Source organism: Epinephelus moara, chromosome 18, assembly GCF_006386435.1.
Source record: "Epinephelus moara isolate mb chromosome 18, YSFRI_EMoa_1.0, whole genome shotgun sequence".
Classification (NCBI taxonomy): Eukaryota; Metazoa; Chordata; class Actinopteri; order Perciformes; family Serranidae; genus Epinephelus; species Epinephelus moara.
The window spans coordinates 91,451-105,564 of NC_065523.1; the positions used below are offsets into that span (position 1 = coordinate 91,451).

The 14,114-nt window shown below is 41.7% G+C and overlaps 1 protein-coding gene across 5 annotated transcripts in view; it reads left to right on the top strand.

Annotated features, from left to right (window-relative positions):
• ap2a1 (adaptor related protein complex 2 subunit alpha 1) overlaps nt 1-14,114 on the top strand; it is a 96,573-nt gene that overhangs the window by 34,783 nt on the left and 47,676 nt on the right. For all 5 annotated transcript variants that reach the window (XM_050070241.1, XM_050070237.1, XM_050070238.1 and 2 more), the window contains exons 3-6: nt 3,923-4,116; nt 4,274-4,403; nt 4,546-4,647; nt 5,232-5,491. In XM_050070241.1, coding sequence (XP_049926198.1) covers nt 3,923-4,116; nt 4,274-4,403; nt 4,546-4,647; nt 5,232-5,491 — 686 coding nt within the window. The remainder of the gene's footprint in view (nt 1-3,922; nt 4,117-4,273; nt 4,404-4,545; nt 4,648-5,231; nt 5,492-14,114) is intronic.

The window sequence follows — 14,114 nt, forward strand, 5'->3', positions numbered from 1 at the left end:
AGGGATTTGATTTACTAATAAAGTTTGCCAGGTTCCTAGAAATGAGAGCAGCTCCATCCAAAGTGGGATGAATGCCATCTCTCCTAATAAGACCAGGTTTTCCCCAGAAAGTTTGCCAATTATTAACGAAACCCACATCGTTTGCTGGACACCACCTGGACAGCCAGCGATTAAATGATGACATGCGGCTAAACATGTCATCACTGGTCAGATTTGGGAGGGGTCCTGAGTATTGGATCAGGCTCTATCTAGCTCAATGAAGCCAATCCTGGTCAGTTAAAAAAATGCCTTAATTGGCCCCAATACTGATCCTTGAGATCAGATCGGGACAGCCCTGACTAATAGTAAATGTAAACAGAACTTTTGTTTGTTTACAAGAAAACTCCACAGCACCACTTTTTAAGTCAATATAGTTAAATCAAAGCAATTGTGGGGTGTGGGTGGCTTAGTGGATAGAGCAGGCGCCCCATGTACAAGGCTGTTGCCGCAGCGGCCCGGGTTCGACTCCAGCCTGTGACCCTTTGCTGCATGTCACTCCTATGTCTCCCCCTTTCACGCTGAACTGTTCTATCAATTAAAGGCAAAAAATGCCCCCAAAAATATCTTTTACAAAAAAATCAACGCAATTGTGGCACCCACATGGCGACCGTGAATTGCAACATCTCTGGTTCATGTCCAGCTGGGGTCCCTTGTTGCATCTTTGTCATATTTCCTATCATCTATTTAATGTCTGGCGGTGAAGGATGGGGAAAAAAAACAATGCACTCAAATCTAGTCCTGTAACAAATCCTCTCCAGGAATGTTCTAATTTTCAGTTTTTGCTGAATCTGTTTTAAGAGTTGATTCAACTTAATGGTCATTGTGGAGGCTTCAGTATGTGCTGTTGTTTAACTGTATTGTGTTATACTCAAAGGTGTTTCTAATGTTTTGTCCATGCAATTAATTTATAGGGTACACTAAAATGACATTGTCAGTATAACAAAATGCAAGCCACTTTGTAGGAAACATGCAATAACTGAATTCTTGTTTGTTGAACAATTATACCGTTATGCCAAAACTGTGACTTCACAGACCTAATCTAAGCATCAGATGTTAATACCTCATGACTCTGCAATGTGGAATTAGTAATGTTTTGGCACCACCCACTGGTTAATGTGGGATTATTTTTACTCTCCACACACCCAAATAGCATAGGATCATGATGTGGGGACTGTAGTCATGGATTGATGTTGTATATGCTAGTTGCTAGCTCATTTTTACAGATATTTTAGATTTAGTCTCAGTCTTGAGATGAAAATGCAAATTAGTTGTAGTCACATTTTAGTCATTTTTGTTTAGTGTTTGACAGGTTTTAGGGGTGGTGTACAAGCACACACTTACTGATCATCATTTGAAAAGTTCAACAATTCTCTATTTATTAGAGATGTACCAATACCACTTTTTCCTTCATGATACTGATTCCGATCCCTGAACCTTAGGTATCTGCCGATACTGAGAACCGATCCGATACCAGCGCGTAAAATAAAAATGGATGGCATATGAATTGTTGTATGTCTCAACTCCTAAAACTCTATGTAAAATATTAAGAAATAAATACATAATAGTAGAATGAATGCCATAAAACTTTTTTTTTTGTTATCTAGTGTCGACACAGATCAAGAGAGAGGTTAAAGTGCAGCCACACAATTTGGTAAAAAAGACATTTTAAAGGCTACAGTAGAATGTAGGGCTGAACGATATTGGAAAAAAACTGACATTGCGATATTTTTTTTTTTTTTTTTTTTTGCAATGTATATGTTGCAATATTAAAAAAATACAAGAATTTTCACCAGATGACTTAAAGTAAGAAAATTAAAAAATAGTGGCGGGGCTTTTACTCACCACAACTGCAGAGGCTACCAGCTTCATTTGAAAGAGACTATATTATAGACGGTCCGTTATTTATTAATCCTTCTGTATCTTTATATTTTTACTTTTTATCAGCTCCCGTTGCCTTGATAAAGTTAATGCATGGCGCCATCATTTCAAACTCAGCACTTCCTGAACTTGTTTTAAATTAAAAGCCCCTTATAATCTCGGCTGAGAGAATCCCTCCATTTTCTAAATAGGCTTTTATTGTGAAACATTTGCAGGAACTTGTTGTGGAGAAATCAGTGACTTTTATGTTTACGTACGGTACTTCACATGTAGCTCCTGCCATCTGCTGGCACTTTTTAGGTGACTACAACAACATTTCGGCTGGCACATGAACAGACACAGTGACTCAAATAATAATAAAAATAGGACAAGAATAACCCGATGACATCACACACGTCGTGAAAGACAACCAGGGATAATTGGTGTGTACCATCTTGTAGTGTGTCATGTCTGTCGGCAAAGTCACGGCACGGTTTTATGACTCCACAATCATGTAATGTGACATAGTGACTTTCAGAGCCAGCAGAAATGTTGTGTAGTGTGTACCAGGCATAAATCCTCCTTTACCGTTTCTCCCTCTTGCATGTCGCTCATTTTCAGTGTGTGACTGCAGCGTATGCATGAGAGGGGGAGGGGCTGCTGTTGTCAGAGAGGGAGAGACAGAGAGAGAGAGAGAGAGAGGCGAGCACAGCGGAGCAACGAGCGGAGCATCAGAGCTGCTTTTCTGAAGCAAAACAAAAGTTTGCATGTTCTAAAAAAAAAGAGAAAATATCGCTTGTCCTGCGACGTGACTTTCGCACATGCACACATCGCGATGGCGATGTTCAAACGATAGCGTGCGTATGCGTAATGACGTGAGGCATTACGTGGTATCAGATTGGTCATAGGCTGTACTCGCTGATGCCCGATGCCGCATTTTAGGCAGTATCGGAGGCATTTCCGATGCTGGTATTGGTATCGGTACAACTCCACTATTTATGCTCTCAAAAACTTTGACACCACAAACAACTAATCTGAGATGACCAGGATTAGAACATAGGTTCATTGCAAACTCTGACTTATCGATCTCACTGTTAAAAAGCAGAGAAATAACTTAATCAAAGCCTGAATTCTATCTTAATCTGCAAGATATTAGTCTGGAGGTTTAGACTTGTGTCCTCTCACAGAGTTGGTGATTAAAACTAAACTTTCATCTCTGTCAGAGAAAACTGATCTGAGTTCAGACTGTTTACTTCCAGCACAGCTACACTCACAGATAACTGAGGCTCCTAACTGCCTGTCAAACAGCATCAAACCATAAACCCTCTCTAATCTGGTCTGAGTGGAGTCCTGCGGGGATCAGCTGTGAAGTCCAATGGTCGGTGGCTGCTCTCCGGAGCTAACTGCTAACAGCCACCGCTGCAACTAACAAACTCCACAAATCCATTCAACAGCTCCACCAGCAGGCACAGATGGCTAATTATTTACTGCTGAATTACAGCTCACAACTCGCACCAACAGCTGACGCTACTCTGCCGAGTGTTTTCGCTGGCTAGCGAAACATCCTTGTGCCTACTGTTTACTGGAGTTTACCAGCGTGTCACTCATGTTGCATTTGAAGGTAATTACAAGCACAGCTGTTTTCGGTCTTTAATGCCCATAGTCCACCACTAACATTTTCGTCACGTCTTGTCAATGAAAATGAAACATAGATTTAGTCGTAGTTTTATTCATCAAAATCTATTTTTAGCCATTTCGTTTTTGTCATGGAAAAAAGGGGGTTAAGAATTTTCATCATAGATTTCATCAACAAAACTACCAATGCAGTCTACCCATTAATATCAATTAAGGTAAACCTTATATTGGAAACACCTCTCAGTATAAGGCAATGCAGTTCAACGGCAGCAAAACTGAAGCTAGAAGAATATCATGGCACACACACTGAACACTATTTATGTTTTCCTTCTATGCTGTTTTAATGCCTTTACTGTTTGGTGTCATTGCTCTCTCATCTCTGTTACTCCAGGGCTACCTATTCATCTCAGTACTGGTGAACAGCAACAGTGAGCTTATACGTCTGATTAACAATGCCATCAAGAATGACCTGTCCAGCCGCAACCCCACCTTCATGTGCCTGGCGCTGCATTGTATCGCGAATGTGGGAAGCCGCGAGATGGCTGAAGCCTTTGCTAGTGAGATCCCTCGGATCCTGGTTGCTGGGTGAGTGTGACTTCTTCTTTGGAAGGTGGGGAGGTAAAATGAATGATTGTCATCCTCTTTGTTTTTGTTTCTCATGTTTTGCTGTGAGTGAGTCATGTCACCTGACGTAGCTGTGACATGACTGAGCTGCTGATAATGTAAGTGTGTTGCACCACAGTGATACCATGGACAGTGTGAAACAGTCAGCTGCTCTGTGTCTGCTGCGGCTCTATAAGACCTCTCCTGACTTGGTGCTGATGGGTGAGTGGACATCCCGCGTGGTACACCTGCTTAACGACCAACACATGGTGAGCACAGTCCGATTCTGAAATTGATATTGAATTTATGAAACCAGTTGCATCACTGGTATCCACTGAGCTGTGATATATCAGTGGGGTTATTACTTTCTCTCTTGTGCGTGCATGTGTTTGGGTCTGGTCTGGGGTTTAGGGTGTGGTTACAGCAGCCATCTCTCTCATCACCTGTCTGAGTCAGAAGAATCCAGATGAGTTCAAGACCTGTGTTTCCCTGGCCGTTTCCCGACTTAGTAGGGTGAGTGTGTGTGTGTGTGTGTGTGTGTGTGTGTGTGTGTGTGTGTGTGTGTGTGTGTCTCATGAACAATCAGGCGCAAAAAGAACTTTAAATAGTATTTGATCAGACTTATTATTGTTTTTTCCTTTTTTGTGTGTGTCCTCTGTGTGATGTGTGACCAAATTCTGAAGTAATCACTCTGGGCTTCTAAATCGTTTTCATAGTCTCACAATACAGATTTTCTGAGATGTTTGCAGCATGCATCCCTGTCAATTTAAAATGTTTCAAAAGAGGTATAACCTTTAAAAATAATGAATGAACAACACTTTGGATTTATATGTTCTTTATCTTGATACCCAGAGATGCTTTACAAAGAACAACAAAATAAAGGGAAAAAAACAATGCAAAGATGAAATAAGAAGGAAAACAATGCAGGAAGGAAGAAGAGGAGCACAGTTTTTTAGGGGTTGTAAGCAGTTTTGAAGAGGTGTGTTTGGAGGGATTTCAGTGAGCTTCACTTTGCTGAAACCATTAAGCAGTGTCTTGCGTGGTTATAGTTTTGACTGACCATAATATGTCCTAAAAAAATTCTGTTGGTGCTCCAGATTGTGTCGTCGGCCTCCACTGACTTACAGGATTACACCTACTATTTTGTCCCTGCACCATGGCTCTCCTGCAAGCTGCTGCGCCTGTTGCAGTGCTATCCTCCACCAGAAGATGGTGCCGTCAAGGGCCGTTTGGTAGAGTGTCTGGAAACCATCCTTAATAAGGCCCAGGAGCCACCAAAGTCCAAGAAGGTGCAGCATTCCAATGCCAAGAATGCTATCTTGTTTGAGGCTATCTCACTGATAATCCACTACGACAGGTGAGTACTCTGAGCAGGTGACACACAGTGAAAAGTTATAGTATTTCATCCAGTAACTTAGCAGTGTAACACCTTCACTGTATCCTCTGGAACCTGAGATGACTGAAGATTACAGAAGATTAAAATAATTTAAAAAGACCTTTAATATTATGATGAGCTACTTGTGTGTGACTAATGTCAGAGGAAATAAGAATTCAAAAACCTCTTTTCTGAGTGATGTTCTTTGAAGACAAAAATCCATTAATTTGTCAAATATACAGTGTGAAATGTGCCATGTGGGCTAGCAAACTAACTAATGGGGACATGCACTTTGAGCTGAAAGCATGGGCTGTGTGCAAACCTAAGATTTAAAGTGAACAACTCATTTATCAAAAAAAAAATGTTTTGCTGTAAAGAACTAATGGAAATTGATTAATTAAATCTCCTCAGTTAACATGTTCAGTCAAGCTACATGGTAACAGTTAGCTAGCAAAAACCAAACAATAACCTGTGGGCCTGAAAAAATGAAGCCAGTGCAGAAGTGCCACAAGCTGGAATTCCTCAAATGGCCACTTCAGGCCAAAGACCCCCATGTTAAAATGGCCAACTTTACAGCTTGGTGCAAAAAACAGTTTTGGTCTCTTTATCTAATTTTAACATTCATAACAACTGTACGAGGGGTGAATTTTTTATATAAGTCACCCATTTGAATGTTACTAAGGCGTAAAGTTATGCATATTTGAGGGCAGGGCTGCTTGAATGACAGGCCACCTGCAAGGTGTCGCCACATTCTATGAGTCAGATCAATGTTTCCCCTAGGATGGAGTTGTAGCAGCGGAGGTGAAGCATGTCTACAGAAAAAAAATTTCACACGCACAAAACTTTTTTGTACGCTTGCAGAGCACAGCCTGCTGGGATGTTTCTATGTATCTACTGGCACCAGAAGGGCTCTTTAGGACTAAGTGCATACAGTACATTTGTGCACAGTAATGAGCAGGTGAAATGTCTGTCTATCTTACATATGAGGTGTCTCAAGATTTAGGAAAATACAATTTTATTGAACATAATAAAAGTATAATCTTTAAAACAATTGACATTTAATGAACAAAAATATATTAACAACCAACCCATATTCAGTAAAATCACATAACATACATAATGCAGGGAGTATATGATATGGCCTATTTGTTATCTACGTGACAACGCCTGAACGCAACACAGGTTCCGCTTCAACTGAGTGTGCATACTGTGCTGTGCTGCTGTGCGAGCGGCGTTTGTCTGTGCTTAACAGCAGTCTTTTGATGGTCATTTACACATTGTCCATAACAATAACTATATCAGGTAATAAACTGCGTCAGGCTCGGGTCGGGTTCGGTCAGGAAAATGCATGTATGCGCACGTGTCTGTGTGCGCATCGGGGCAGAACTCTGCCGTGCACAATGCAGAGAGCAGAGGAGAATTGTAAGCGCGTGACCATGTAGAGACAGAAATGACATGTCGTTGGGTAAATAAGATAAATAACATAAGACTTTTTAGTTTGTTTGGTAAAAGGACAAGGTATAGACCTGTTCTATAGGAAAGGTGACCTTAAAGCTATAGTTGGTAATGTTGGAGAGCTAACAAGATTTGAAAGCGACACCTCCTCTAAGCTCCACCCCCTCCTCCCCCTCCCGTCAGTGCTCCGTCCAAAGCCACGGCTCCACAAACTTGAACACGCATCCTGCAATAGAAGTCAGCAGGGTAGAGGAGAGCCGAGTAAAATAACAAATCCCCCCGAAGCAAACAAATAATTACCTGTCCAACAGAAAGACAGCAACCTCTGCATCACTTTTCAGGCCCTTCAGTTCCCTCAGTTGTCACCACCGTTCAAAAGCTGCACCGATGTTGATGTCTGGTTTGTCCTCTCACTTTATCCAAAGCCTTTTTCGTTGCAGCCTTTTCTGCCTCCGACTTTGTTTTCTCAGCCTGTTTAGTGGGGCGAGCCGTTACAACGCTGGAAGTGGTACTTTTGGCTGCATTTTCTCTGCCATTGTTCAGCAAACTCCTGCTAACTCTGTATTTCTGCTGAGGAGTGTGCTGAATATTTCCGGCAACGGTGACACGTGATGAGTGCATGCAGGGAAGAGGGAGGGAGGGACAGAGAGGGGCTCGGGCAGGACGAGACATGAAGGCATCTGATTGGTTCTTTCCATTCGCACTGAATGGCAGGGATTGGCCAGAGTTTGTACAGGCCTGCAGCTGCCACAGAGGTCAGATTTTTTTCGTTCCTTTTTCTGAACACATTATGTATTGACTACTCCCAGGATGGAAGGACCATTTCACCCAGTATAACAAGAAGTGTTTCTGAACAGGATTACCAACTATAGCTTTAAATGTCTTCTGTTGTGATCTGATGCTATATAGAAAATAAGACAAAAAAAAAAATATCAGGAGCAGCGTTCATATTTCATGCATATAGGGAAAACACTGCAGATCCATCCCTCCCTCCTCCACAGCTCCAACCTCTTGTCCAAACATGGTCACTACTCCAAAAAATAAGATGGCGAAGGCTGAAATAACAAACTCAAGGATTCTAAACAGGAGTCCTTAAACCAATCAGTGACATCACGATGGCTACATCAATACACTTTATGGCAAACACTTGCAGAACGTGTGTATAAGTTATGAACTGTGTACTTTGCTGCTTATTACAGTGCATGGTTACAGTTCAGTTAAATGGGTGTACTTTTAACCAACACACGCCACAAGACCTAGTGTTGCTGTTTTATGTGGACCCCCCCCCCAACTGTAAAACTAGGCAGTGCTGATCAAATTCAATCCTAGATTCTGCTACTGTATTGCGTATTTCTTGCCTGAAATATTTCAGAAACACAATTTAGTGTACTGTTTAGCTTTACTATGAGAGTTTGTAAACAGAAGGTGGGCCCCATACCAGGGGTGTCACAATACATGTATTCGTATTGAACTGTTCGGTACAAGGCTTTGCATTCAGTATACAAAAAGAACTGAACGATACATTGTACTATTCTATTATATTTGGAAAATAAGATATACAGCTTAAGCTGTGTTTAATATAATGTTCTCAGTGCCACTGCGCTCAACAAGGCAGCCCACAGGACAGAGCAACATGCCTGCCTCTCCCACCCCCAAACCAGAACATTCTACTCCAGTGAGACACACTGGGAGGCAGCTACGCTAAAATAGCTTACTGCAAGATGGTTAGTAACACCATTAAGAGACCAGAAATAGAAGATCCTCCAATAACCTACAGGTCTGGTGTTTGGAGCCATTTCAGTTTCACTATGAATACTGAGGGTGATGAGAGTGAGTGAGTGAGTGAGTGAGTGAGTGAGTGAGTGAGTGAGTGAGTGAGTGAGTGAGTGAGAGAGTGAGAGAGAGAGAGAAACACACAGAGCCAAAGAACGGGCTACAGACTCTCCTTAGCTGTTACTCCAGAAACACAGTAACATGCACAACTACCAAGTTGAAGAACGACCCGCTGCACAGCCACAGACTCTCTGTAGCAGCAAACCCAGCAGCACACACAGTCACGGGACACACACCCGCTGAACCAGGGAATGACAGCCACTGTTGGGCTATGGCCTCTTGTTCAGCAGCTAATGTGAGCAAAAAGCACTCAACCACAACAGTGAACAGTAGCTGCTGGTGGCCGGGTAGCTGACTCGGGCTGAAAGACCGAAAGGTCCATAAGTGACGGCTGTTTAGGCCTAGTCCTTACGGACCCGTGTACTTCTGAAACCGAAGTTTATCGGGTTCCGGTTTCCAAAAAAAATTCATCCACGCAAGTGGTGTGATTAAAAAAATAATATGATATCCACACGAAACCGCAAACCCTGCTACCAAGTGATGTAGTACACATGCCAAAGCAGTAGGTGGCGATGTAACTTCTAACAGAAAGGCCATTTTAACCAATCAGAAGTCAGAGTCAATACCGAAATAGGGAAGTAAAAAAATAAAAACAACCCGATCCACAAAAATAGCCCGACCTAATTCAACAGCAGAGGCGCCTGAACGACCAACTACACTACCACGAAAGCAGCGACCAGCCTGCCAACGGAGGTCCGACCCGGCCGGATCCAGAGCCTCCGTTGGCAGGCCCGTCGCTGCTTTCGTGGTAGTGTAGTTGGGGTAGCTAGCAACAGGAGCAGCCTCCTTCGTTGGTCGTTGGGTTGAGCAGATGGATATGCCATCCAAAGAGAGCAGATAGCATGCTCACAAATAAAGTTAGTGTGACATGTAGGGTATTTATGTGTATCTGCCCACTCAATTGTGACATTATTTTATGCATATGATATTGATTTTGTATCTTTACAAATACCATACAGAATACCCCCCATTCAATTTAAAGCATAACTGATTTGAGTAAAGGCATGAGAGCAAATCTGGGTATATAAACGGTTGGTTCTTCAGTTGGCAGTTACACCTAGAGTAAAGCTAATGAAGACGAGCAAAATCACCGTTTGTTTTCATTTGTTCTTTCAGGTGGGTAAATGTCACCTAAGCACCTTCAGATTTTAGTAGTGTACCCTTAATAGATAATTTGTTTATATAGTTTGTATTGTGCTTCGTGATATTGTTTGAGGGAACTGTAACATAAGGTAACTGCATACGAGTGGATGCAACCGTCACTAATGCTAGCATAGTTCCTCAGGGATTTCAGCTGTTATTACTTTAATTTTGACAATCTAACCTGTGACAACACATTAGCTAAGGTTTTAAGGACTGTAACTGTTGGTACCTGTTGTTGATTTTGTATAAATATGTTGAATTATAATTTTATGGGTTATTGTTTGTCGGACGATTGAGCTAAGCTAACTAACGCTAACGTCAGCTGTCACTTGTTACCATAGCAATGGTAAACATTCACATACGGGCTAAGTGCAGAGTGCAGAATCAAGCTTCATTGTAAATATAGTTAAGATACATTGTATTTAACACAGGATGTGGGATTTTAGTAGTTAGTAAACTTTAAGAAAAGAGCTATTTACCATCGCTCTGACGTCAAACAATGGAGACGGGTAATAAAATACTGCGGTTATCCTATCTACACGCAACTGCTGGCACCAGAGTCTTCCATAAACTTCACCCTGGACTCCGGTTTCAAAGAAACGCGGTTTTGGGGGCCCAAAAGTGTGGTTGCATGTGGCCAAACAGCCAAATCGCATAGAATAATACACGGTTTCAGAAGTACACGGGTCCGTGTGGACTAGGCCTTAGCTTGTGTTTATATGACTGTGGCATTTAACCTCACTCACTCTGCGAGGACGCTGATGTCCTTGCTCCCCTCCTCCTCTGTTAAATGGTATCTCCCAGGTGCATTACGTCATCAAACCTTGTGATATTTGGTATTGCTGGATTCAGGAAGCTCTCGACTTTTCAAAAATAACGTCGTTTTTCTTTTATTTCTTATGTATTTTGCACAAGACCAGCCTAAACACACACAGTCCAAAATCGCGATGAGTGGTGACTAGGGTTGGGTACCGAAAGTCGGTGCTTATGTGAAACCGGTACCTATACTACCAATGCCTACCGGACCGAAACAAAACGCACATTACGGTGCCTCCTTTCAGTGCCTTTTTTTTATGCTATGTCTCCCTCTATTGGACGTTACACGTAACAGAATCATTCATTCATTCATTCATTCATTCGTTCATTTGTGTAGTGTATATTATTATTTAAAGGCACGCTAAGCACCGTTGTCACTTCTGTTTATATTCAACAATGTTATCAAACACAACAGAGCTAGCTTGCCCCCCCCTTGGTACAGCCTGGACCCAAATGTTTTTGTTGCCATTTGCGGAGCCTGGGCTGCCTACAGAGACCAGACTTTAATAATAGAGTTAATATTATTGTAATGTTAATTTGTTAAGTGTTTTTTATTATATTTTAAAACTTGTTAATAGAGTTCATATACCTATTTATTTCTAGGTATTTCTAATTTGCCTCAGCAATAAATAAATAAAAACATTGTTTTTATTATTATTAACTCATTGTTGATACACAGTGGGCGAAAGAATTAGCACTGATACTATGTGGCATAATGCCTGCTCGATGATGCACTGGAACCATCCTTAACATAACCCCTTCCCTGCCTATAAAAATACAAATTTTACGTAACGTACGCAGGGTCTGACATTAATGGTTGCCCGAATGCTCGGGGCAAGTAAAAATAGCCGGCAGGCCAGCAGACCCTGCGCAGACATGCCCGATCGGGCAAGCAGCACCGACTCGGACACACACACATACCGGACAGCCTCTCAGTCTTTACCCGCTAACGTTAGCTCATGTAGAACACAGGTACCACACAGAAACTTTTACAAAGGGTCATAATGTGCTTCTAGTGACTGTCAAATCGCCAGCGAAAGATGTTTTAAATGCGGACACGGAGAGCAGAGCGATAGATAAGAACAGCATGCTGCCTGCTCTCATGGGACAAAGATCCTCTGAGAAGAAAGACGGTTCACTCTGCTCTGTTGCCAGGAACAAACTGGGAGGCAGAGATCCTCTCTGAGGAAGAGGGTTCACTTTGCTGCAGGTTTCACCAAAATGTTTTTTTGTTTTTTTCTTTTAATAAATTGAACACACATTAAAGAACATACAAGATCCTGTAGAGAATTAATACATATAATACAATACAGTAAACATTGTCAAATTAAATGAAGGAAGAGGATTTTTTTAAAGGCAAATTAAATATTGGGGATTTATGTAAAAATATACATAGAGACATATAAATAATTATATAATTAAAGATATGTGAGCTATGTTAGGTGAATACTCCTGTCAGTGATCCTGACCACTGGCATTGGCAAAAGAACTGGAGTTGGTCCCCGGACGCTGCACTGCGGCTGCCCACTGCTCCCAGTGTATACAGTAGGATGGGTCAAATGCAGAGGTTAAATTTCGTTTCAATGTATGTAATGTGCTGAGAAAGGACAATAAAGAATCTTCTTTTAATAATAATTTCTTAATAACTAGGAGATAACAACAGAATAAAGAGATTTCAAAGACTTAAAAAATAAGGGACATGAATCAAGAAACGAGATATATCCCCAGTCATGCACTGTTTTTCAACACATATATTGTTTTGTCTTCATTCAATGTAGTTAGCACATATTGTTATTGCGCCATTGGTTTTGGCCTTGGTGCCCCACATTTTGGCCGTGATGCCCCAATAAATTTGTATTTATCAAAGGCCAAAGTGGCCTTGCCCTAAAAATGACTTAATTCCAGGCCTGTAATCGTGTATTTCCTCTCCTGTTTCTGTCCTCGGAGGGGCCAGTTGCAGTGTGCTGCTTTTTTATGTACTGCTGCCTCCATTGGCTGAGCGTCTCTGCTGACGTAAAATATAAGTCATGAGCGAAAATATGCACCACACAGCCAGAAAAAGAACCTCTTAGGCAGGGCAAGTAAGAATTTAGATGGGGCAAGTAGATTTGAGAAGTACTTGCCCGGCAGGGCAAGTAGGAAAAAAACCTTAACGTCGGACCCTGGTACGTAACATTAAAAGTTACGTAAAATTTTTATTTTTATAGGCAGGGAAGGGGTTATGTTAAGGATGGTTCCAGTGCATCATCGAGCAGGCTTTTCACCCCACTTAAAAAATCCTGGACACAAATGATAAAAAAAAATTGTTTAAAGGTCTAACTCCACAGTTTAGTACTACACAGTTCAAAGTCTTTTCTGCTTTGTACAAAAAAGTGAAAGCAAGCAAAAAATTATGTCAGCTTTCATACATATAAAATTTTTAAAATCAAGGACATTTCTCTGGCAGTTCTACTTTTAGCTGTGTCACTCCGGGGGGTTTTCGGACCGATTTGTATTGCGGAGTTTTGCACAGCGGCAACCGGATCTTTGCTCTCAAACCACAAAAAAATGTGATGGCACAACAGTCTCCTTCAGTACATTATTTTATGCTTTCTTTTGATTTTCACATTGGCTAGTCATCCTGTTTAATTTGTCTTCTGATTAAATCGGAACCAATTGAAACAAGTTGTAGGAAGCCTCTGCATGTAATTGGTTGCTGGCAGACACTCTGTGCTGCAATAAAATGGTTAATCAGCAGTGCCGTGAACTGTAGAGCCGATGCGCTGCTGGATCTGCCGGCCTGAATAGAATATAATGTCTATAGCCTTACTGTTGTGTACAGCCTTATAGACTGAGCTGAGTAGTGATGCGCGGGTCGACCCGTAACCCGCGGGACCCGCAAATGGACCTGCGGGTCGGGCAGCAGTGATCGTCTGTTAAATCGGTCTGTAAATGATATTTTTACATTATTGGCTATTGCTGTCACGGCATCCGAAGGTACTGATGCGTTGAGCAGGTGACAGTCCGCGGTCGTTTTCAAAACACTGCGTTGAGCAGGTGACAGTCCGCGGTCGTTTTCAAAACACACTTGTGTCACGCACACCAAAAGAAACTTGTTGAAACTTTAAACAATAATTTATTGTACAAAACGGGGGAAACAAACGTTGACAAAAACGGTTCCATAATTCATATTAAATTCAAAAGATAATGAAAAAACAGCTACAAGTTAGAGGGAATAGTGATAAAGTGGTAAAACTTGGCATTGATCCACAGCCTCAGACGGATGCGCTCAAGCGTGCCGTGCGCACAAGCTCAGTTG